A 26,014-nucleotide genomic window follows, 5' to 3' on the forward strand; every position below is an offset into this window, starting at 1 on the left:
TGCTTCCTGTGTTTATCCTTTTCCTCTCATCTCTGTTTTCTCTCATTCCTGTTTTATTCTCTCCATTTACTGACGTTTCTTCTCTCGTTTTACTTCTAACTACCCTTTTTCCTCCTTTCTGGCCTTTATTACATATTCCCCTCTTTTTCTTTCCTTTGTCTTCTCCTCTTTTCCTTTCCTCATTTCATCTTTCTCTGTACCTAGAAAGTTTTACATCTGGGCCCAAAATGGATCCAACCAATCCTCTTCTGCCATCTGCCAGCATCAGACTTCTAATACAGAAGAATGTGTAAGATACCATCACTTTGAAATCCTTTCTCCTAATTCTGTTCTTGTTGCATTCCCCTCCTGGTCTGCTCACCATCATATTTGGGTGGTTCTCAAAATGAACCATCTCTCCTTGCTTCCACCTACCAGGACCTGGTGAATTTTGCCATCCTCAGACTACCCATTCAACTGGTGAGAACTGAAGCCCCTTCCACCAGTGAGAACTGGGAAACATGGTTGTAATTCCCGCATTGTCAGTCTTCAGTTTACTCTCTGCAGGAGCACCACAACAGCTTGTGGCTAAACTTTCCATCTGGAGCGCTGAGCAGAGAGTGTAGTCTACTGGATTAGAGTGTTGGGCTTCATGCTGCATCATCCTTGACACCCTTTAGGCTTTCTCCTAAACTCATGAAGAGGCTAACCACAGCATCCCTTTTCTCCTAAGCCAAAACCCTAATGAAACATGCTCTACCTTAAAAGCTAAATGGACAGGACTTGATCACAAAGCATCTCTAAGAATCTCCAAAGCTTGCTATAGCTGTGTGTAAAAATGGTCCCCATCAGTGTCCCTCCCGTTGCCCTATTTAGAAGGGCTGGGAAAGGTGAAAAGGAGGTAGACTGCTAACAGCTCCAGCAGTAAAATAAAGTGAGAAAAGTTGTGGGTTGAGGACATGCATTGGGAAGAACTTTTGTTGTAAGGTTTGCCTCTGGTTATGCCAACCCTCTCCCTGAGCTATGAAGACACCCAGCATGATGCCCAACACATAAATCCCTGGCCCTCAGCCTTCTCCACCAGGCACCTAAATCTGGCTACTACATCTGTTGAGATGACTACACCACCACCCAGTATTTCAAATTTATTAACTCAAGTCTTGATATTCTGAAGGCAGTAATTTCAGACTAGAAAACAGAACTGAGATCTGGGTGGACACTGGGAAAAGGAGATGCGACCTGAAAGTTGCTTGGTAGCAAGCAAGAAGTGGATGGTGTTCAAGGGGCATACAAGAAAATTGTTGGAGAGAAGTGAGGTGGTTCACATCTCCACTGACATCTAAATAATGCTGTTTTTCCTTGGAAGGCTTTAAGATAACAGAATGAACAATGAAATGGAGGTGGCTGTGGGGAATGGCTTGGAGGAAACACCATCTCCCCTGCCATGTGCACCACTGCAATCCAACATGGAGAGAGGAAGAGGGGTGACAGAGCACTGTGGGAGGCTTTTTAGAAGCTACTATAAGACCCTCTTTCTATAACTAGAGCATCTAGACCTCCTGAGATCCCTCCCCCCAACCACCACCACCATATAGTGGAGCCTAGGAGATGGCAATGGTGATTCTGTGTGAGTTCTTCAGACTCCCCAAGACCACCACGAGTTGGGAACCTGGGCCTTGCTGACCTATCAAAGTTCAAAGTTTATCTTGGAGGATTCTCTTCTTGGAAGAGGGCAGGATGGGGGAGGGGAAGGAGAAAGGTCAAAGGAAAACAGAGAAACAACTTAAAGCTTGAGGGAAAGACTGGAGGCACTAAGAGGACGTGGGGCAAAAGGTCCAAGAGCAAGAAGAAAGGATTCCCTCTAAATCTAAATCAGATGATCCTGTCCAAGCTCCTCCTCTTCATTATTGTTCCATCCTCCACCCTACAACTCCTACCCTGTGCTAGCCTGGCACCACCTCCTCCTCAGCTTGCCCAGACTTCTTGCCCTGCTCATCCTCTCGCCTTAACCCAACTCCCTACAACAAAGTAAGAAGACCCCTTAACACAAGTCCACAGGCATTGTTATCTCGTACATGAGCGACATGTGCAACTACTTCCAGGAGGTGAAACAGAGCAAGAAGGCAGCCCAGCAGACCTAGACCCAGAGCCAGGGGCAGAGCCAGGGGCATTGCCTGTAAGGAATTTAAATTAAGAAAGTAAAACCAAATAAGTCAGTGTGATTTTTATTACCACCATAGTCTGTCAATCATAAACAATGTCAGTGATAAAATACTTCTAGGTAAAATCTTCTGGTGGTGTAAGTTCTAAACCATTGTAGACTTACAATTGTAGGTTGAGTTAATTTGTCTATCTCAAGATCCTTATGCTTCACTTAGCACATCCTTATTATTTATCCTTTAGTAAACATTGTATTCTACATAGATGTTAATTTGGAGAATTTCCATTACTGAGTCAGCTCTGGACACAGGCCCACTCAGCTACACAGGCTCACTTCCAAAGTAAGTTCCTAACAGTTGGTTTGGAACCACTTAAGCTCACTTTGGGCACAGACAACCTCTCCATGGCCTAAGGTACCACATATACCTGTGTTTAAACAGTGGATTAGAAATAAACCATAGCACAGTGGTTGTAAATATGGAGAATCAACTTGAGTTCAACAATTCTGTCATTCTACATAGCTGCTTGCTTGGAAGCTAAAACAGTGAAACAAAGTGTGAACTGTGAAGTGTAATATATTTGGTAAGTACAAATTTTAGTTTATGCATGAAAAATTTTACTGAATTTGAACACTTTTTAAAATTGAAAAATTTACAATGAATGAATCTAGAACATAAAACATTATATCAGTCAAATGTCATCTTCTTTAAAGCTTTCCCTGGTCCTGCCCAGGCAGTCCTAAAAGCTGTATCTTTTTGCTACCTGGCAACATTTCAGCACCTCTTTCAGATTCTTCTAGATATTTCAAGCATCTTGCTTTCTAACACCATCTATCTTTCTAGTTTACTCCTTCTGGTCTACTCCTGACCCCACTGGGACTCCAGCCTGTCACCCTGTCACTGACCCACTCCACCTCTGTCCTCCCTTCTCTCCTTGCCCAGCTTCCAGACCAGGTTCTACCATTGTAGTCACTCCCCTGGCACACACTCTTATGTTCTGGCCCCCTGTCCCTGAGTCTTAATCACTTGGCAAGAAGCCTTTGCTACTGTCCCTATCACACTCAGGTGGCAATCTGAGGCCAACTCTTTCCTAGACACAATGGCTTCCCCGTGCCCCACACCTCCACCCCAGCCATCTCCATCTTTTCTATCACTAATTTTCTCTTCACTTCAGGGGTTCTTCGCCTGGGATTCCAGTGGATAGAATTCAGGGGCCCATGAATTTGGATGGGAAACAATTTATGTCATTATCTTCACTAACCTCTAGCTGAAATTGAGTATCTCCTTCCATTAACAATGGAGACAGTAAACCACAGTAGTATTAGCAGGACATATTGTCATGAATAAAAATCATAGATATTTTTATATCACATTACAGTTGTTGCAGATATTTCAGAATGTCATTTATACTTATCACTAATTAAAAATGCTACTATATCTTGTTATTTAATGTATTGATAAATAAGCATACATATTACTATATCACAAATTAATTTTAGCATTTTGATAACAGAATTTTGACATAATTAGTTTCCTTTGTAATCCTATTTATTTTGTCTTATGCATTTAAAAACATTATGAGGGAACTTCCTCAACATGATAAAGGGCATGTATGAAAAACCCACAGCTAATATTATAGTTAAAGGGGAAAGACTGAAAGCTTTCCCTCTAAGATCACAAACAAGACAAAGATGTCTACTTTCACCACTGTTATTCAATATTGTGGTAAGAATCTATCCAAAGCAATTAGGCAATTAGGAAAATAGAAGCCACCCAAATTGGAAAGGAAGAAGTAAAACTTTCTTTAGTTGCAGATGACATGATCATACTATATATAAAAGAATTACCAAAGAATCCACAAAAAAAAACTACTAGAGCTAATAAACAAGTTTAGCAAAGTTGCAGGGTACAAGATCAAAATACAAAATTCTGTTGTATTTCTATACACCAGCAATTCCATTTACAACATAAAACAATTCCATTTACAATAGCCCCACGGAATAAAATACCTACACATAAATTTAACCAAGAACATGAAAGACTTATACATTGAAAACTATAAAACACTCCTGAAATAAACACCTAAATAAATGGAAAAATATCCCATGTTCATGGAGTAGAACACTTAATATTGTTGAGTCAATACTAACCAAAGTGATGTACAGATTCATGCAATCTTTAACAAAATCCCAATGGTCTTTTTTTTTCTTTTGTGGAAATGGAAAAGCCAATCTTCAAATGCATCTGGAATTGCAAAGGCCCTCAAATAGCCAAAATAATCTTGAACAAAAAGAACAAAGTTGGAGGACTCACACTTCCTGATTTCAAAACTTACTACCAAGCTACAACAAAAGTCATCAAAACAGTGTGGTACTGGCATGAAGATAGACATATAGACCACTGGAATAGAACTGAGAGTCCAGAAATAAGCCCAATATCTATGGTCAATTGATTTTGAACAATGGGGAAAGAATAGTCTCTTCAACAAATGGTGTTAGAACAATTGGATATCCATATGCAAAGAATGGAATTTGACATCTACCTCATACCACATACAGAAATTAACCCCAAATGGATCAATGACCTAAATATAAGAGCTAAAATCATAAAACTATTAGTGAAAAAGAGGGGTAAATCTTCATGACCTTGGATTTGGCAATGGATTCTTAGATATGACACCAAAAGCATGAGCAACAAAATAAAAATAGATAAATTATAATTAATCAAAATTAAAAACTTTTATGCATCAAGGATCTTATGAAGAAAGTGAAAAGACAACCTACAGAATGGGAGAAAATATTTGCAAGGCTTCTAGCTATTAAAGGTCTAGTATCCACACTATATAAAGAACTCTTACAACTCAATAACAAGAAGAAAATCAACCCAATTTAAAAAATGAACAAAGGAATAGACATTTCTCCAAAGAAGATATACAAATGGCCAAGAAGCACAAGAAAAGATGTTAGTCTTTAGGGAAATACAAATCAAAACCACAGTGACGCACGACTGCATACCCACTGGGTGGCTATAATTTAAAAAAAAAGGAAAATAGGAGAAATTGGAAGGCTCATACATTGCTGGTAGAAATGTAAAGTAGTTCAGCTGCTGTGGAAAACAGATTGCAGGTTTCTCAAAAAGTTAAACATAGAATTACCAGTGACCTAGCAATTTTATTCTTAGGTATATACCCCAAAGAATTGAAAACAGCGAGAAATGAGTAAGAGAAACCTCAGCTAAATTGGAGTTGGGAAGGCCTGTAGGGGGAGCTCTCAAGCCATATCATACATCTTCAATTATTCCAAACAGGAAAAGACCTAGGCTTGCTTCCCAGACAGAAAGTACCACTACTTTACTACTGAAGGAAGATTTCTCTCCCCACCCAGCAACAGCCCATCCAATGAGAAACACCACAGCTCAACCAGTGAAAAGCCGTTTCTGCCCTGAACTGTTATTTCCCCCCAATGGGCTTTCACTTAGAACATCCCCTTCCTACTCGTCCTTTTGCTCTATGAAAGCAAGCTCCCCTCCTTTGTTCTCTGGATTTGCCTGTGCTTCGCGGTAGAATGCACATCCTGAGTTGCAATTCTTTTGGCTATTCCCAAATAAACTTGTCTTGAGAGTAAAATAACTGGTGAATTTATTTTTTTAAGTTGACAACAGGTACTTAAGCATATGTACACACATGTTCATAGAAGCATTATTCACAATAGCTAAAGTTGCCCAAATGTCCATCAATGGACAAATTGTGGTATATCCATACAATGGAATATTATTCAGCCATAAAAAGGAATGAAATACTAAAACATGCTACAATATGGATGCACACTTACTGTGTGTGCTAAGTAAAAGGAGCCACACACAAAAGGTCACATATTGTATGACTCCATTTATGTGAAATATCCAGAATAGATACATTCATAAACATAGATAGCAGATTGGTGGTTGCCAGGGGTTAGAGGAAGGGAAAAATGGGGAATGCAATAGACTGAATTGTGATCCTCCAAATTTACATGTTGAAGCCCTAACCCCCAATGTGATGGTATTTTAAGTTGGGGCCTTCAGGAGCTAATTAGGTTTATATGTGGTCATGAAGGTAGGGCCCTCAGAATTGTGAGAAAATAAACTTTTGTTAATTAAGCCACCCAGTCTGTGGTATTTTGTTATGGCAGCCCAAGCTGACTAAGACAGAGATTAACTGCTCAACAGGTATGAGGTGTCCTTTTGGGATAATGAAACTATTTTGGAAATTAAATAGAGATAGTGGTTATACAACATTGTGAATGTGCTAAATGCTGCTTTGAATGGTTAATTTTATCTTATGTCAATTTCACCTTAACGTTTTTAAAACAAACAAACAAAAAACACAAGAAATTTTCTGTGGGCTTCATCACATGGCCAGAGGGGTTCAAAGAACATTGAGAAGCCCAGCAACACTGGATCATTCCCATCAGTATGGCACACCACATAACACCTGTTTTCAAACAAACCCAAATCCTTTTTTGATCATGTGGTCTCCTGTAGCTAGCATTCCATTTTGCTGATCCCCTTTATAGCAGAATGCTTCTCAAAGGAGGTCAATATGTGCTGTTACCACCTCCAATCTGCCCTCCATCCTCACCAGAACCCTGCTCCACTGGGTCCTCATCTTACTCCCTCCTGCAGCATTGGATGTTTGATCCCTCCCTTCTCCTCTACACTCTTTCTCCACATGCCTTTCACAATACCAGACTCTCTACTTTTCCTCTCTTCCCTACCGGCCATTCTTTCTCAGCCTTCTATGCTGCTTCCTCTTCTTTCTTAACTTATTGGAATGTCCCAGGGCTCAGTCCTTGGCCTCTATCCCCACTTCCCAGTGAGCTCATCCTGTTTCATGGCTTTAAATACAATCTATTGGCCAAGGACCTTCTACTTTACATCTCCCACTGGACCTCTCCCCTGTACTCCAGATGCTTGTATCTGTTTACTTGACTCTTCTAACAGGCATCTTAAACTTGAAGATCAAAAACCATACTTGCCCTCCTCCACAATCTGCCTCCTGCCAGCCTTCCCTATTGGCCAAATGCTCAGGCCCCAAATCCAAGAGTTACATGCTATTTCTTTATTTCTTCACATCAACAAATCCTGTTGGCTCCACCTTCAGAATATGTCCAGAATTCGAATCTCTCTCACCACCTGGCTTGCTGCCTCCCAGTCCAGTCCAAAGGGGCTTGCAGTAGCCTCTCAATTGCTCTCCCTGCTTTACTCTTGTGCTCTACAGTCTACTCTCCATATGGCAGGTAGAAGATCCTTGGAAAGCAGGCCATATCTTACCACACCTCAGCTCAAAACTCTCCTCTTCACTCAGTGTCAATCTACAGGCTGACACTAGGCCCTCTCACTCAGTTCCAGTCATATTGTCTGTTTTGCATTCCTTGCTGGCCTTTGCATCTGCTCTTCCCTCTCCCCTCAGATATTTTATGTGGTTGCCCCTTGACTCTCTCCAAATTTTTGCTCAAAAGGCACATCCAGAGAGGCCTTCTGAACCACCTGCATCTCCCTCTACCCTCCTTTCTCTGCTTTATTTTTCTTCACAGTCCTTATCACTCCCAACATACAATTATTTTGTTTATTCCAGATCTTTCTATGCTGGAATGTGAGCTTCTTGAGCACAGATATTTTGTTTTCTTCTCTGCCGTATCCCCAGTCCTTGTCCTCCAGGGTCTCAGGTAAAGCCAGGGCATTTTCTGGGCAAGCTAGAGGGAATAAAGGCAAACCAAGCATGTTGAGCAAAAGGCAGCTAGCTCATTGAGGCACATGGGAGACTGGAGGTGAAGGAAGGCTTATCAGAAGGTCCTGAAGGCCAAGTAGGGCCCCCAGAGGAATTAGGATATTATTGTGAAGGTTATAGAAAACACACCTCCCCTTCTGCCAATGCTCATGTCCTCCCTTCAGTCAGGGCTCCAGTGCTAAGAAATGATTATCCAAAACCTGGAAACAGAAAAGAGATTACTAGTGACAAAGACTCTCTGTTTGATCAAATCTTAGTCAGGCTCATCTGAGCCCTCTTTTCAACTAGGGCCCTCTTTTCAACCTTGGACTTCCATGTCCATCCTTGCAGAGTCTAATTTTAATAAGAATCCTACCAGGTCAGTTTAGCAAGAATCTCCCGACCCTTGATATCTGATCACCCCCCATATCTAATCAAATTCCTCATCCTCCACCGTCCTCCAGGTGATATCTGATGACCCTGGCTTGCCTTCAGTAGAAATCCTGTTAGGTCAGTGTAGCAAGAAATCTCTCTACCCTTGAAGTCTCCTCTTGGTCATTTTCCATCCATTGACCCCCACTCTGCTCCTTGGCTATAAATCCTCACTTGTCTTTGCCGTATTTGGAATTGAGCCCACTTCTATATGAGGTCTCTTATCCCCTATTGTAATAGTTCCTGGATAAAATCTGTTTTTACTGCTTTTAACTACTGTCTCGTTCTGGTTCTCTTGGACAGTATGTGTCCTTAGAGTGGAGTGCTTAGCATTGTCTAGCAGACCTTTTGGGGATTATCTGATTCCGTGTGTGCACCTTTGACTGACTTCTATTGACTTGACTATTTTACAGTTCTATAGTGGTAAAGGTTAACTTGTAGAAAACTGATAGTAATGCAAATGGTTTCTGTCTGAGAGCAAGGCCAAAAATTCCTGTTTATAGCAATACAAATAAAATTTGTCAAGAGATGCACTTGATTTCTCTCGGGTAGAAAAAAATAACCTCAAAGTAGGAACCATAATCTTAAACATCACAGTTTATTACCCTTGGGATATTAACCCACTATCCATCTGTTAGCAATCTCTTTTCAACATTCCTTTGGCTGACTGATTATTTAAAAAATCTCTTCAAAATCCCCTTTGAATTGGTTATAACATTGTACAGGGCCCTTCATTAATGAATTTAATAAAATCTTGATATATGTGCATCATATGTTTGTGTGAGTCATGTGTTTTATTTTTTGAAAATAATTTTAGCAAAATTCACCTCAATGAGGCCTTACTTGACCACCCTAGCCTAAAAATAGAACTCCACCATTTCATTGCCCTGCTTTTGTTTCATCCTCACAGCCAGTATATTTGTGCTGATTGTCTCCCTCACTAGCAGTCAGCTTGCCAGGGTAAGGGTTTCTGTGCTTGTTCACTGCTATATCTTCGGTGGGTCCTCAATAAAGAATGAATGAATGAGTGGTATGTGGTCTGGAGCAGAGGAGTTGGGCCTTCCCATTTTTTAAAGCACACTTGCTGTCTTTCCATTCTTGGTAACTGCTCCCCTGAATTCTTTTTCCATTAGGCCTGACTTTTGGAATTCCGTGTTTGTCTCAGCCTTGTCCAATTTTAGCAAAGATCCTGCTAAATAAGTTTAGACAGAATCTCCCATCCTTGATATCTGATCACCCTGGATATCTAACGGGGTTCCTCACGCTCCATCACCACCCCCCCCACCCAGGCGATGGTTCATCACCGTAGTCTGCCTTCAGCAAGAATCCTGTCAGGTCGGTTTAGATGGAATTCCCCCCTTAGCCTTGATGATGTTTTCTCTTACTAATTTTCCATCCACTGACCGCCGCGCCGGTCCTTAGCTATAAATTTCCACTTTTCCTTGTATCCGGAGTTGAGTCCAATCTCTCTCCCCCTCACTGCAAGATCCCATTGCAGTGGTCCCTACAGCTATCCTGATAGCCCCCCTTGAATAAAGTCTTCCTTACAGTGCTTTAACAACTGTCATGAAGGAATAATTTTTTTATTTTACACTGGTCCCCATCATCTCTAACCACGGCTGTGTGACTTGGCAGAGGAAGAGGCGTGGACCTTGAAGGATGGGCATGCCAGGGACAAATAGGCAGGAAGCCCTAATAATAATGAAAACAACACCAGCAACAACAGCAATCACTTGCCACTTTGTGGCAAGTGTATTTCCATGTGCTTTCCGTGTATTGTTAATTCCGTGTATTAACTAAATTAACTTAGTAGCTGGAGTTTCCCCAGAGAGGGGCGGGTATATGCGGCGGGAGCCACGGGTCTGGCAGTGGCGGATCGCCGGAGTCGGTAGCTGCCTGGCGCTTTCCTTTGCTTTTACTACCACAGTTTCCCGTCTTTACAGGGTCGGGCGCCTGCGCAGTGGTCACTTACTCCTCTGGTTTTCTAGAGGGATTGCGCTTGCCTCTGGAAGTCCGGTTCGATTCCCGGCTGGGAGAGCGAGGATGAACAGCCTCGGGTGCATTGTAGATCCGGCGTCCTCTAGAGCTCCGTAGCGAGAGCCAGGCGCGCAACGGCCCTGGCCAGGCGGCTGGGACGCCAGCCTGCCTTGGTGGTGCGGCAGGGCAGCGCGGCCAGCCGGCACAGGAAGCAGGCTTTACAAGGGCAGTGTAGCTTTCGGGTGTCAGGATGGCCGAGTGGTCTAAGGCGCCAGACTCAAGGTGCTTACCTTGCCTATGGGCATTCTGGTCTCCTAATGGAGGCGTGGGTTCGAATCCCACTCCTGACACGTGTGCTTTTGTTTTCCTCTAAGGGAACTCAGAACTTTCTCGGTGACCGCTGGCATTTTCTTCTCTTTTCCGAGAAGGCGGCCATACTTAGACTCTACCTGTTGTGGCTGTCTTCCACTGCCCACTTTTCTGGATTTGCAAAGGTCAAGCAGCTGCCTGAATAGAGAGGGAAGTACTTTACCCGGAGTTCACCCAATCACATTTGCGGACTCAATGTGCGTCACGGCTAACACGTTTAATATAGCTTGTTACAAGGCGGTCACCTACCAGTTCCCTGGTGGTCTAGTGGTTAGGATTCGGCGCTCTCACCGCCGCGGCCCGGGTTCGATTCCCGGTCAGGGAAACAGTTTCGCTTTCTATCTTTTTCTTTTCCCTGTCTCATTTCAAATAGTCATGTATTTGATAACATTCTCTTTCGGCAAAGTAATTATAGGAGGTGAGCGTTATTGCAGTTAATGAGTGCCAGTTGTGTGTCAGGCGTAGTACCTACAATATCTTAATTAGGAAGGGAAGAACGATACGGGCAGCACTAAAGGATCCAAAAGATAACCCTGGGGATGCCACAAGTGCCTGGTCTTCTAATGCCTGGGTTTAAAAAGTCTCCCCAAGCGTCCGAAAGGCCATTAGAACGGCACATGCCACCTAGAGGGATGGCTCAGGAGGGTCTTAGCTCCTCACAATGGCTCAGGCAATTGTCGCTATGTAAAGAAGTCAAGTAATTCTCCCCCACCCCAATATCTACCTTTTTATTTTGAAAATAAATTAAAACAATTAAAATAATGACACAACGAACACCGGTGTTCTCTCTGCCTAGATACCACATTGGTTACTATTTCGCCACATTTTTTTCTCTCTTTCCGTAGAGCTTCCCCAGCCTCCCACCCATTTGACAGTTGCAGACATCATTACACTACTGCATGTCACACCGAAGAAAATCAACATTAATATGTCATCATATGCCAGTCTACACTCAAATTTCCCCCAGCGGCTCCCCAAATATCTTTTATAGGTGCTTTTAAAAAATTTTGTTCTAGGAATTTTCATTGCCCTGTGAAAAATAAACATATTTTAATAATAAAATACTTAAATTACACATTTAAGTTCTATCTTCCTAACATTTGTAAAATATTCTGAGCCTTTATGTCTAACTTGTTATTTTTCAAAGTATTCATTTCTCCCTGGACACATTTTCTAGACCTCCAGGCCAGGACTGCCTTAGGATAAACTCTACCTCCGTATTATAAGCTGGCTTTCCAGATGGCCCCAAGCCTTGGACAAAGAATTTTGCCACTGCTTTACTGTGCCCTAGCAGTTGGCTTTTTTGTAATCCAGCCTAGTGTGGAGAATAGCACAGTGAGCGATGGCTAGGTCAGCGGTCACGTTGAGCTGAGTTCAAGTCCTGACTGTGCCCTTCTAGTTAAAGGCAAGTTGTTTACCTTCTCTAAGCCTTACTTTTCTCATCCCTATAACCCGTCAACCAAAGGATAAAGAAGAAAGCAAATAAAATTCTATCTAATCTTTAAGTTTTAGTTTGAAATCTTCCCTCGTCTTCAAAAGGAATTGGAAGGAATCTAAACATACGTAAGAACAAAGGGGGAAAAAAAAACACTGGAAGGACAGACATCTAAATGTAACTGCAATTTTCTATAAGTGGTATGATTATGAAAATTTTTAATTTTCTTTGTTGTAATTTCATGCATATGCTGATTTTTCTACCATGGGTATATAGAATTTATTAGCTGAAGAATAATACACTTTATTTGAAAAACTGCTCACATCTTAGACAAAACTCAACTCAAAATGAATCATAGATTTAAATGTAACACGTAAACTATAAAACTTTTAGAAGAAAACAGGAGAAAACCTTCAGGACCTAGAGCTTAGTGAAGAGTTCTTAGAAATAACAACAAAAGCACAATCCAAAAAAGGAAAGCATCATTAAATCAGACCTCATCAATGTTAAAAACTTATTCTGCAAAAGACCCTGTTAAGAGGATGAAAAGACAAGCTTCAGACCAAAAAAAATATTCGCAAACCACATATCTGACAAAGGACTCATATCTAGGTTATATAGAGAACTTTCAAAACTCAATGGTAAAAAAAGCAAACAATCCAATTAGAAAATGAGCCAAAGACATAAAAAGACATTGATGGTCAACATTGTGAAGTACAAATTAAAACCACAATGAGATATCATCACACACTTATTAGAATGGCTAAAATAAAAAATGATACCACAATGCTGGTGAGGATGCAGAGAAACTGGATCATTTATACATTGTTGGTGGGGAAGTAAAATGGTACAGCCACTCTGGAAAGAATCTGGCAATTCTTTACAAAACTATATATGCACTTACCATACGACCCAACAATTACATTCTTAGTCATTTATCCCACAGAAATGGAAAGTTATGTTCACACAAAAACTATACACAAGCTTTCATAGCATCTTTATTTGTAACAGCCCAAAACAGGAAACAACTGAAATGCCCTTCACAGGAGAATGGTTAAACAAAATGTGGTACCACCATACCACAGAATGCTACTCAGCAATAAAAATAAATGAACTATTGATACAGGTAACAATTTGGATAGACCTCAGGTAATTATTCAGAGTGAAAAAGTCAATCTTGAAAGGTCGCATACTATATGATTCCATTTATATAACATTCTAGAAATGACAAAATTATAGTGATGGAAACAGATTAGTGGTTGTCAGGGGCTGGAGATGTTGGGTGGTAGGGAGCAGGGTGGGGGTGACTATATAGACTATAGAGGGGTAGCAAGAGGTCTGTCTTTGTGTTGATGGAATAGTTCTGTATCTTGACTGTGGTAGGGGTTGTGAGAATCTACACATGTGATAAAATGACATAGAACTACATACACACATTGTACCAATGTCAAATTTCTGCTTTTGTTATTATATTATGATTACGCGAGATGTAACCATTGGTGGAAATTGGGTGAAAGATATACTGGGACCTGTCTATACTCTCTTTGCAACTTCCTGTGAATCTATAATTATTTTTTTAAAAATTACTTGCTCCCTACATAGTAAGTGACATTAACCTCCAGGAAGAAGCCCACCTCTGGCATCCTAAGGTTTTTCCTGTTTTCCTCCTGACACATACCATCATCTATCAATTGTTACACTTATTTGGACATATGTCATAGTGTAAGTGAAGGCTATCTTGTTATACTAAATGGCCCCAGCCCCTCCTCCGTGTGACTACTCGCTGCTCTGCATGTACTCCAAAAAATTCACATGCTCTCTTGATTTATGGCCTTTGTTTACACATGTACTCCCCAATAGTCTGATAAATTAAAAACTTTGTTCTATGAGTTTCTCTCCAGAAACAGGCTGACCACAGGCAGGAACACACCTACAAGGTATCCATCACAGCTGACAGAAGAATGGAACAATGTAATGCCTGAAGCCCATCATGCCTGGAGATCAACATCCCTGGACCCTGTCCTTACCACCCATTTTCCCTATATAATTGCCTCAAGATTCTGTGTAATCTTTGAAGATGGGTCTTTGAGACATTAGTCACCTGTCTTCCAATTTGCCAGCTAATCTAATTAAACTTCGTTTCTCCATCTCTAACTAGCTGTGATTAATTGGCTCAGATTGCTGCAAGCAGAGTGAGCCCATTGCTCGGTATCAATAGCCCTTGCTATAGATTGAATGTTTGTGTCCCCCGCCAAATTCATATCTTGACACCTAATCTCCAGTATGATGGTATTTGGGGTGGGGCCTTTGGGAGGTGATTAGGTCATGAAGGTGGAGCCCTTGTGAATGAGATTAGTGCTTTATAAAAGAGACCCTAGAAAGCTCCCTTGTCCCTGCTGCCATGTGAGGACACAGCAAGAGGTCGGCAGTTTATGAACCAGGAAGTGGGCCCAAATCTGCCAAATCTCCTGGCACCTTGACCTTGGACTTCCCAGCCTCCAGGACTGTGAGAAATAAATTTCTGTAGTTTATAAGCCACCCGGTTTATGGTATTTTTTTTATGGCAGCCTGGACAGACTAAGACAGTCCCTAAGCTTGTCTCCAGGTTCACTGAGGGCAGGACTTGGGTCTGATTCACCAGATTTCAGACCTGCTATCAGAGTGGTTTTTCAGTCCATGTGAACTTCACGTGTGCAGTCAGACAGAATGGAGACTCACTGAGACTGAGGGTGCCAACGGCCTCTGTGGGGCCCGACTGCAAGTGAGGAAGGATACAGATAACCACACTCTGCAGAGAGATAGTTGGAGTCTTTGTGGGTCAGTGTTAGAAGAGGCAACTGCCCTGAGGCCTGAGCGTCCCTGCACATTACTGCTGGGTATGCCCAGTATGCAAGGACCTGACTGCTCTTCATTTGGGAAATTCCTCAGAGTTGTGTTTTAGCGAACAACCTTGAGGGATGAGGTAGTGTGTTCCCCTCCAAACAAAGAGCAGGCTTGCTTACTACTTGCTATACAATTGGTAAATTCTGAGCTCAGTGTTTGTCAGCTGCAGTGCAAACCCACTGCACGCACACTGTCCACCTGGGCCCCTCTGCCTTGCCCTCTTGGGACTTGGGGTGCTCATGCTGCTTGCTGTGCCATGAGTAATAAAGTCCTTTGTCTCTGACCCATAAGTCTCATGTCTTCTGCCAGCATCCATGAAACTGTGGCAGGTTAACTTGTTAGCTTGCAAGTATGGTACAATCCCCAGACCCTGCCCAAGTGAAGTTCCTGGACAGCCTATTGTTCTGTCCTAGCCTCAGACTCTAAAGGGAATGGCACTATCTCAGCTGGTTCTGAAGGTCTTCCTGAAGGCATCTTGTTGCCTTTGGTGATAAATTGTCCTTTCACCTCATAGCCACCTGGCCCCATCCTGTGGCTCTCTGGGTGATTACTCATATGCCCAAGAGGTCCCTTAGGGACAAAATTCAGGCCAAGTCACTGCCAAATGATGGGCCTCTTTAGATCTCATGCATCTGTCTGTCTGAAAGTTCTCTTCAGTATTGACTCCATCTATCTATCTCCTCACCCCTCAGGGCTGCCAGGCAAAGATGATCCAGGGGCACAGGAAAGGGATGGGGGGCAGATCATGTAGCCTTGACCTTGTACATTCTGAGAACTTCTATTTATTCAAACGTTCAACATATTCATTGCTGAATGTCTCCAAAGTGAATCACTAATTATTTCAGGAACACAAAAAAGAATAAGACAGAGCCACTGAGCATAGAAGAAGCAAGAGGATTTGGGGTTAGATGACAGGTGTTGACTCCTCTGGACCTCATTTGTGACCTCAGGCAAGTTATTTAACCTCTTGGAGAATCAGTTTTTCTTATCTGTAAAATGAAGTAATATTAGAATATGTACACTGGGGGTTGCTTTAATAACATGGAAAAGCATTGAGCATGTTGCTGGCCACACAGCTGCCTCCATCTAAGAACCTAAGTTCCCAACTTCTCTTAAAATTCACAGTCATGGGAGATGGAGGAGTGGAGATGGGGAGGGGAGCTAGGGCTAGACTCAAATCACAGGAATAATAGAGGGGCCAAGGACCCCAGATAAGAACCTTGGAAGTCAAAGCCCTCCCTAGCCCTCAGCACTCAATTCTATAATTATTCAGATGCTACCCAGAATGTAGATACAACACTTAGTGATAGCCTGATACTCAATGAATGCTTTATTGTTTTAATCACTACATCACGTGTTGTCATTGAGACAATGTTAATAAATCCAAGGTCATGGGTGGCCAAATATTAGAGGGACTACATTCTTTGGCCTTATGTGGCACCTCTTGGTCTGGCTTCTTTGGGAAAAGGTGGAGATAAAGTGAGATAGTGGATTTTGAGTCTTTTCTTGGTGACTCGAATCACTCCAATTCCCGGGTGCCATGAAGTTGGCTATAGCTCAATTTTGGAGTGGGGCTCCTTTGAGTATCTGGGGCCCTTTGTCAAAGCCAAGTCTGCAGCCTCTTGGATGCTCCGTGCCACCCTGAGCCCTGATTTGATGGCAGTGTCAATCCAGCCATGGGGCAGGCTGGTGTGCTCCCCAGCGAAGTGGACCCGCCCTTCCGGTTTACAGAGTTCCCGGGCATAGTCCACATATTGGTAGGGAGTGAAGAAGGCGAAGCCACCCATGGCATAGGGGTCCTGGCTCCAGCGCTTTACCACAGAGTAGGGGCACAGCGTCCGCAGCTCCTCCTTGGGGCGGTCATGGACTGCGGCCAGGTCGTCCAGGACGACATCAACTGCCTGGGCGTGGTCCAGGGCATTGAAGAAAGAGGAGTCGTCGTCAAGGGTATAGGAGGCCAGGATGACCCCTGTGCCATTGGGGAAGATGTGGCTGGGATAGTAGATGAAGCGGGAAGGCCGGTCGGTGCTGGACTTGCCCCCAAAGATGCCTTCATGTTCCCAGAAACGCTGCGTGCAGGCCAGAATTACTTTGGTGGCGCTGTTGTAGTGGACTGATCGCAGTGCATCCTCCTTGCCCTGGGACAGAGGTGGCTGAAAATGGAGGAGCCGAGCAGCCTTAGCCGTGGTGGCCACGATCACATAATCACCGGTCAGACGTGCCCTGGGCCGCAGTGGGTTTGGCGTCCGGTAGGCGATGTGGACTCGGTCTCCGTTTGTCTCTACCTCTTCCACTGGTGAGTGGAGCCAGACTGTCCCTGGCAAGAGGGCAGCATGCAGGGCCTGGGGGAGCTGGTCAAAGCCCCCAGTGATTTCATGGATCCTGAGAGGGAGCAGGCAAAGGAGGGAGAGGGAAGTAGGTTGATGGACAAGGCCATACAGAAGTTGGGCCATTTAGACTGGATAGAGGCTGAGCCGTCTAACAGACCTGCTCTGGCCCTGTGCGCTAGGGAGATAAGTTATTGGCAGAAGGAAGCCGTGCCAGGCAGGGTGGCCCGTAGCACCAGGGAACTAGAGAATGGCGCCACTTTGGGCTGACAAATCAGAAAGCGTATCCTTCCTGGGCGAGTATAGCCCCTTGCCAGAGCTCTAGTCTTGAAGCTGAATCATGCTGGCTCTCAGACACTCCCCTCCTGCCCCCTTGGGCGGTCATCTCCATGCAGGACTCTTGGCTACGGGGCCAACAAGAACCCAGGGTTCTTACAGACCCTCTCAACCCCTTCCAGAATGCCCTTGGAGAGAGCCCAACACAGAGTGACCCTCAACGCATTAAGATCCTCCATTTGGCCTTCCTTAAGGTCCCCCTATTCCTTCCATTTTCCCTTTAAGACAGTCTTTCCCTTGAATTTAAATGGATTTACCCTGAATAAAAATTCTGGAAGGAAGGGAGAAGATCCTACCGGGAAAAGAAGAAGCCTGGATGCTCAAATAATTAAGCCAGTCCCCTCAGCCACTGAGGGCTCGCAGTGTCTGTTGCCCTCTTGTAAATGTCTGCAGCCTGCTTTTTTTGGAGTCGGGTAATAGAACCCCAAGGGAGAGTAAATCCTAGTTGACTTTATCTTTGTAGCCCCCAGACCTCTTGAACAGCAGCCAGGGGTTTGGTGGCTGAGGTCTGGAGTTAACACCCCTGATATATCTTCCTGGGCTGAAAGACAGCAAGTGCCCACTGTAAGGACACCTGTCTATGTAACAGGAGAGGTGAGGCCCACAGCAAAGCAGGCCTGTAGCCTCCTGATGTGACTGCTTCTTAGCAGAGGGTCTCAAAGTGGGGCTCCCAGACAGAAAACAGCAGTGGCCTTGGGAACATGTCAGAAACAAGCATTCTGAGGCTCCAGCCCATATCTACTAAATCAGGGACTCAGAGTGGGGCCCAGTCACCTGTATTTATAAGCCCCCTGGTGATTCTGAGGCTCACTGGAGTCTGGAAAACCCTCTTCCCCATTTCTTTTGGAATTTTCCACCTGATTTATCTAATCTGTCTTTCTGTCTATCGCTGACCTGGTTAGTAACTGGCTAACCTATGCCCATTTTCCCACCTCCCTGGCCCACTTCCCACCAGGGCTCCTGGAAGAGGATGATGCCACGCAGGGTCTCCATGAAGGCCTGGTAGTAGCCAGCATCTGTGTTCAGCAGGTCCCCGATCATCTGTACAGCCCCACGGCTCAGGTTCCCCACCTTGATCAGGTATTCCTGCACCGACCAGTGCAGAGAGAGAAGGTAGGGGGGTCAGAATGTCTGGGAACAGACGTGAGAGCCCTTGATTCCTGCCCAGGGACAGCGAGGAACAGAATTGGACATGGTGGAATGGTAGGTGCACAATCAGCCAGGCCCCTGGGGGCTGCCAAGGGTCTGACTGGCACACTGGGCTATGACAGTGCTCAAATTGCTCTCGCTGGTCGTAATAACGGGAAAACAGCTAACACTTAGTGCCATTTCCCATGTACACACCTTCTTATGAGCCTTTCACTTGTATAGTCCTCATATATAATGCTAAGAAGTAGCTTATCACTCCCGTTTTACAGATGGGGAAACGAGGCCCAGTCTTCACGTCTACCTGCAAGTGTGTTGATCCCAGTCTGGCTTTGCTGACCTGCCCTGTAAGGTCTAGGCCCTTATGATGAGTGGGAAGAAATCTGGGTACTGAGTATTTTTTTCTCACTCTGCCCTAACCACCATGTGGCAGTCCAGGCCAGCCCACCAGCAAATGACCCTGAGGTTCTGCTTCTGGTGTGCCCATTGGCCAAGAATGTGCCCCATGCTTCACTGCTGCTTCCTTCTCTTAGGCAAGGCCAGAGTGGACACAACAGAGCTGGCTAGGGGGGATTTATCAGTTAGGGTGCCAACTGTCCATCTGCATAGGTCTAAGGGGTGTCCAGGGCTGAGTTGGTCTGCTTGTCACCAGTGCAGGCAGCCCTAGAGGCTGGGCACTTGGGGAGCAAGCCTGTTACAAGCTGCCAGGATGGCAGAGCACAGCCAGCCTAGTGTTAACCTGGGCAAAACGCCTCTATCAAACGTGCTAGTTTTAACCAGAGACAAGACTACAGGGCCCCACCATCCCAGGAAAAACATCACCAAAAAGTTCTTGGAGACACATTGGACTATAAGACCTACAGCGTGGGGGGCCAGCCCGTGGCTTAGCAGTTAAGTGCGCAAGCTCTGTTACTGGTGGCCCGGGTTCGGATCCCGGGCGCGCACTGACACACCGCTTGTCCAGCCATGCTGAGGTGGCGTCCCACATACAGCAACTAGAAGGATGTGCAACTATGACATACAACTATCTACTGGGGCCTTGGGGAGAAAAAGGGGGGAAAAAAAGGAGGATTGGCAATAGATGTTAGCTCAGGGCCGGTCTTCCTCAGCAAAAAGAGGAGGATTGGCATGGATGTTAGCTCAGGGCTGATCTTCCTCACAAAGAAAAAACAAATAAGACCTACAGTGTGGACAACCAGGACCAAGAGAGGTTGGTGGGCTCTCTGCCTCTGTGAGTGGGTTGTGTAGGGCATTGGGGAAGGCACTGGCAACCTTCTCTAGCTTGCCTTATTATCAAGCCCTGTATCTGTCCTCCCTCCCTCCTTCCTTCCTCCCTTCCTTCCCTTTTTCTGCTCCATCCACCCCCACCCTCTCTTGCCCCCCAGGAGCTTACATTCTAGCAGGTGAAACAGACCATAAACAAATTAAACAAGTAAAATGACAGTGTGATAAGTGTTGTGGTGGAAAATACTGCAAGGGAAAGGAAGTTAGGAGGGTGCCAGGCTGGAAAGGGGGGACCTCAATTCAAAAAGGACGTTTGAGCTATGACCTGAAGAAGGTGAGAGGCAAGCTATGTGGACATATGCAGGAAGAGCGTTCCAGGCAGAGGGAACAGCCAGTCAAGGCCCTGAGTGTGCGCTTGACGGAGTAAGAAATTGTAAGAGGCCGCGGTAGAGGGGCGAGGAAGGACTCCTTTTTCCTCTCCGGCAGCCCTGAGCCACAAGATCTTGCTCAAGCGCCCTCTGGCTGCCGGCTGGGGACGGTGGGTCAAGGGTTAACTTGGCTTCTGCTACAAGCTGGGAAGTGGGCAAGTAGTCCTGCCGTGGCTTCCGCGGAGCCGTGACAGGGTGGGGTGTGGGCCTCAAGAAGGGGGACTCGGGACTGACCTTGGTAGAGAAGGAGTCGTACTTCTCCAGCACCTGGCTGCAGCTACTGGTTTTCAGCTCCTCCACCACCTGGGCACGGAGGAAGGAGGGGCGCTCGGTGAGAACCAAACTCCGCCCCACGCGGGCCTTCGCCTGAGCACAGTCCAGCCCCCATGCTGCGGCTCGCTTGCTTCCACTTGTGTGTGGTTCCCAGCCTTGCTTTATACGCCTCCTGGATTCCAGGACTGCGTCCTGCAGCTAGTCTGAGTGTCCCGATGGCGGAAACTTCACCTCCCCTATTAGACAGACTACTGGATGTGTAAACGTAGGGGCCAGGGCTCCGCGGTCAGCCTGGAAGTACGGGAGGTGGGAAGTCCACCCCCTTGTCCGGTGTTGGGCACGTTTCTGTAGGCCTCCGAGGCCACTGTCAACGGCGTGGGCGTGGCCGGAGAACCTGGACCCAATGAGCTGCTGAGTGAGGCTGGGCGCGGTCCGAGGGCGGGGCATGTATATGCTCCGCCCCGCTCACCTTCCGCAGTGACTCGTGGAAGAGCTGTTCTGCCGTCTTCCTCTCCTCGTCAGCCCTGACTCGATAGCCCAGCAGGCGGGGGTCGGCCTCCACCTCCCCCGTGCGCCGCCGCACCCCGTTGACCATCACCCAGGTCTGGTTGTTGGAGACGTAGAACTGATTGAGCTTCAGCCCAAGCTTCCTGATGAGCTCACGAGAGAGCCTGTGGAGTAAGGCAAGGCTCAGCAGGGACAAGGAAGCTGCTAGCCCTCCCTGCTCCCGGGGTTCATTCCCTGCTCCCCACGGATTCAGAGGGGCCACCCCGGCCTCTATCCAAAGACAGGACACCAGGCCTCTCCCTCACTGTGCTAATGGTGGCAGGGCCATGGAGTGTCTTCTGGGTTCATCCTCCCTGGAGGCCATGTTCATCCGTCCCCAGCCTCCAGGCAGCGTTCTCTGCACCCCTGCTCGCTCCATGGGCAGAGTCCCCCTTCAGGATGGCACTCCATGAGGATGCCTGGTGCTAGTTCCTGATCCCCGATCCCCCATCCCCTGGCTCTCACCAGACACCACACCTTCCTCGAAGGACCCTGATTATTCCCATCCTTAGCAAAGCTAGCAGGTAACTTTTGATTTCTCAAGGTGCTCTTCCATCTCAATTGTCTTTTGGGCTCCTCCACGTGGCCTTTTAGGCAGGCAGGGCAGGAGCCGTTATGCCCAGAGCTAGGGTAGATTAAAACATTGAAGCTCAGAGAGGTTCTGGGATAGGTCTGGAGCCACTGGAATGAGTTGGGGCAGATCCAGCACCCCTGGCTTCCGGGAAAGGACTCCCACTGGTGGCTGTCCCTCTTGGCCCTGGTGCTGACTGCTGTTCCAACAGTGTGTTCTAACTGTATGTTCTTAGATTCTGCCTATTGGGCGTCCATTAATTACAGGGCCGAACCATCACCAAAGTGTTTACCTCTCTCCTGCAGGTCAGCTTGCCTAGAACTCTCCTTTCCTACGCAGACTGGTTGATCCAAGGCCATGCCCCCATCCATACCAAACCAATGCTTCTCCTGCCCTAAATCATCGAGGGCCGGGCACCAGGCAACTAGAGACCACTCATATAGGCCGAAGCCCACCATAGTTAGTCAAACTAGCCAGACCTAAGCTGTTCACTCTGCCCTGCCTTGCCTTTTCCTTGGAAACCCCAATAAAGGCCGTGTTCTATGACTTCCCCTCGCTCCTGTCTTCTGCCTCCTGACCATCCCAGTGCATCCCAGGGGCCCTGTTCGACATGGAGTGTTCCCTTCTCTCTGGAAATGTAAGTAATAAATTCTTTTTTCACTGGCATTAGCTTCTCTGTGGCTACTCATCACCTCGATAAATTAAAATCCCGAGGGTACAAATGAGACAGCTGTCCACACCCTGGCCTTCCTCACCCACCCCCTACTTCTCCTAAGCTTACCTGTGGTTGGCAGGGATCCTCATGGCGCCCAGCTCTGCATACCACTGTGCTCCGGGTACTCTGTAGGTCTCTATTCTGCCACCCACACGCCCTGAGGCCTCTAAGACAGTCACCTAGAAAGACAGCCCTTTCCTGGCCTCAATGAAGCCAGCCACATCCTTTCCTGGCACAGCTCTCACAGCCCTCCTGCCTCTTCCCCAGGTATCCCTCTGTTATTGGATCAGATCACCCATCTCTCCCTGTATTTCTACTCCTGCCTAGAGCCCTAGACCCAGCCACCCGCCCCAGCTCTCTGAGGCTGCCCACTTCTCTCTCTCCCAAGTCCCCTATCATGTACCTGGTGGCCAGCATCCTGCAGGGTCTTGGCAGCGGTGAGCCCGGCCACACCTGCCCCAATCACCACTACCTGTTTCCTTTCTGCCGTCTGCTCCAGCCCGTCTTGGGCCAGCCGCACCAACTCTTCATACTGGGGGTCCTCAAAACACTTGACAAGCTGGCTGTTGAAGGCCTGGGTACTCGGGCTGAGCATGGACAGGAAGGCGAGGGCCAGCCAGCCTGGGCACATGGCTGTGGAGATGGCAGTCAGGCAAATGGCTAGGGATCAAGAAGTCCTGCTGGTCTTAACACTTGCTTTGAGGAGTGTTTATATTGCTAGACCTGTGATGCAACATCCCAGCACTCCCGAGCTCCCGACTTCCTTCCCAGTCAGAGGATGCGTTAGTCACAGGGCCTGTCAAGCTTCCCTCTTTCTCCCCACTTGTCAGTGCTGCTCCCTCGCAGCTCCCACTCAAGGAATGATGCAGGCTGGGCCAGCTGGACTGCCCTCAGCCAAATGGGGGATGAGTGGAGTGGACCTGCCCACCACATTGAGTGCCCCATTCCCACCTTGGGGTTGATAGAATGTTTGTTGCAGTGAGAGGACCTGATTCACTGTGGCCCTGGAAGGATAGGGTGAGGATAAAGAGTATAAAGGCATTGTTTAATACTCCCAACAGTCTCTGAGATGTGCACGGCAGGCCAGCAGCTTCCTAAGCTCCAGAGAGACATTCTGAGGTCATTTCCCAGAGATAACCAAGGTTCATCAAGGTTAAAGAGTTTGCCAGACTGTGAGCCTGCATTTCTACACCTGCCTAGCACAGGGCAGCTTGGCACCCATTCTGGCTCAGCCCCTGGGAGGGAAATGTCATAGGTTCCTTCTAGGAGCCGATGAAAAGTATGCATTATGTGATTGTCATTTTCTTATTGTTGTTATTGTTGAAGCTGTTAATTGCGTTATGGGCTGAATTGTATCTCCCCAAAATTCATGTGTTGAAATCCTAACCCCACTACCTCAGAATGTGACTATGTTTGGAGATAGGGCCTTTAAAGAGGTGATTAAGTTAAAATGAGGCTGTTAGGGTGGGCCCTATGCAATCTGACTGGTGTCCTTATAAGAAGAGAAAATTTGGACTCACAGAGAGACACCAGGGATGTGGGCACAGAGGAAAGGCCACGTGAGGACACAGCGAGAAGGCAGCCATGTACAAGCAAGGAGAGAGGCCTCAGGAGGAACCAGCTCTGCTGACAGCTAGATCTTGGACTTCCAGCCTCCAGAACTGTGAGAAATGAATTTGTGTTTGTTAAGCCACCCAGTCTGTGGTATTTTGCTTTGGCAGCCTGAGCAGACTAATACAGTCTGTCACCGTGTTTCCCTCTGCATCTTTCCCCATAGCAGAGGAGAAGAGAGGGGCTGGTTCTGGTCCAGCGCTCTCAGGTCAGACTCACTTCCCCCACACCTTTAAAAAATGTGTATTCACTTTTTATGTGTATCCCCACAGGCAATGTGTGGATGTACTCTTGATTCCAATCTCAGGATTTATGTTTAATTCAGGCCACCTTTTCCCCTTCGTTTATGACTGAGATAGTATGGTGGCATTCAGAAAAAGAAAACACAGAGGGACAAATCATTTGTACCTCTCCTGCCTCACTCTCCCACCCCATTCCACTCATCACCGTCAACAGTTTGCTGCAATCCCTTCAATTCCCACACAGAGTAAGATGTAAGAGTGTTGCTCAATCTCTTGTCTTTTCCATTTTGGACCAGAAATCAATCCCTTCTACACAGAGCTTGGCTCATAGTGGTCACTCAACACATTTGTGGAAGGTAGGGGTGGAGGGATGGACAGATGGACAGGTAGATGGATGAAAAGATGGGTGGACAAATAAATAAGTAGATGGATGGACAGAGGAAAGGAAGGACGAATGGACAGACACTTCGGGCCCTCCTGTGATACCTCCCTCTGGTATCTGCATTTCATCACAGATTCCAGTCTTGGGGGCAGTGCCCAGCCCAGACTGTTTCTCTCTGTCCTGTAGTCTACATTTTCCCTGTCCCTGGCAGCTCTCCTGGGGGCTTCCCGTGCTTCTCCAGCCTCGCTCTGAGAACTCGTGTATCTGGCTCTCTAATTCCTTTTACCATATGCACACACACTTCAGAATACAGCCTTTCTCCACCCTCTGAATTCATCTACCTCTTCTTTCTTCAGGGAACAGGAGTGGGGCTTATCCCTTCTCTCCTTCCTCAAAGCAAGAAAGTGGTATCTGACCCATCCTAAAGTCATAAGTCTTGTCCCTTTTTCTCCTCACCCCTTTGTGATGTTTGTATTTTAACCACAGAGGTGTATTGCTAGCAAATGGTGTTTGAAATTGTGAGCATTTCCAGCATATTGCTCAACCCTTAAAGAAACCAGAAGATGCATGGCTGAGCCTTCCAGGAAACACAAGTACTTTGGGTAGAAGAGATTTGCATCCAGTTACTCACACCCTCCCATCTGCTGCCCAGCCCTGGAAAGTTAGCTCATTAGTGTGGAGGGCTCTTCCTTAGCTAAGGGGAAAGAAGAACAAAGCACCTTTGAGTCCAAGGTCTGTCAAAACAACCCAATATGGCCTTTGACTTCACAGAGAAGAAATCAGACCCAGGGAGCCTAAGTTGGCCCTGGTAATGCACAGGTATTCATTACTTGCAGAGCAGAGTCCACAGCAGACCCACAGCCCTCTGCCCCTCCAGCCACCCTTTACATTCCTGAGCTAATGAACCACTGCCTTAAAGAATCACTGCATCCTGTCTTGGGTGTGCGTGTGTGTGGAAGGTGGCACTGCTGAGCAGCCCAGATGCCTGCCCCTCAAGTCAAGGACCGGGTCTGCCTCGTCCACCCTGGTTTTGCCCACGCCTGGCACAGCTGCGGCTCCATTAGTGACACTTAGTGACTATTTGCTGGATGAATGAATAAATGAATAAATAAGTGAGGAGTGGATATGGAAACCACACATCCTAAATCTTCATCTTCAAGAAATTCTGTCCCTCTCTCCCCTCCAAAATACACGTGTCAGATGATATGTCTCCATTATTGGTTTGGAAAGCAG

At 46.2% G+C, this 26,014-nt stretch overlaps 1 protein-coding gene and 2 non-coding genes across 3 annotated transcripts; 2 read left to right on the forward strand and 1 right to left on the reverse strand.

The window, feature by feature from the left end:
• The first annotated feature begins 10,537 nt into the window (after positions 1-10,537).
• On the forward strand, positions 10,538-10,643 carry TRNAL-CAA (transfer RNA leucine (anticodon CAA)). Its single transcript has 2 exons — positions 10,538-10,575; positions 10,598-10,643. It is a non-coding gene; the product is annotated as a tRNA-Leu (tRNA).
• Positions 10,644-10,915: 272 nt separating this feature from the next.
• On the forward strand, positions 10,916-10,987 carry TRNAE-CUC (transfer RNA glutamic acid (anticodon CUC)). The gene has a single exon. It is a non-coding gene; the product is annotated as a tRNA-Glu (tRNA).
• A 2,918-nt stretch (positions 10,988-13,905) lies between these two features.
• Positions 13,906-23,177, reverse strand: LOC131418855 (L-amino-acid oxidase-like). Its single transcript, XM_058563444.1, has 7 exons — positions 22,950-23,177; positions 22,613-22,725; positions 21,184-21,385; positions 20,676-20,744; positions 18,596-18,729; positions 16,600-17,362; positions 13,906-13,929 (listed from the first exon to the last, which is right to left on the reverse strand). Exons 1-7 carry the CDS (start codon positions 23,175-23,177, stop codon positions 13,906-13,908), a joined length of 1,533 nt encoding a protein of 510 aa, XP_058419427.1.
• Positions 23,178-26,014: the final 2,837 nt, after the last annotated feature.

This window comes from Diceros bicornis, chromosome 20 (genome assembly GCF_020826845.1).
Source record: "Diceros bicornis minor isolate mBicDic1 chromosome 20, mDicBic1.mat.cur, whole genome shotgun sequence".
NCBI lineage: Eukaryota > Metazoa > Chordata > Mammalia > Perissodactyla > Rhinocerotidae > Diceros > Diceros bicornis.

What these genes read in the sequence shown, in the direction of transcription:
- LOC131418855 (XM_058563444.1), bottom strand. Translation starts at nt 23,177, where the DNA reads ATGTGCCCAGGCTGGCTGGCCCTCGCCTTCCTGTCCATGCTCAGCCCG. An exon ending in ATCCTCTTCCAGGAGCCCTG is followed by an intron (nt 17,363 to 18,595) that starts GTGGGAAGTGGG and finishes GCTCCCTCTCAG; the next exon opens with GATCCATGAAATCACTGGGG. An exon ending in TGGCACGGAGCATCCAAGAG is followed by an intron (nt 13,930 to 16,599) that starts GCTGCAGACTTG and finishes GTGTAAACAAAG; the next exon opens with GCCATAAATCAAGAGAGCAT.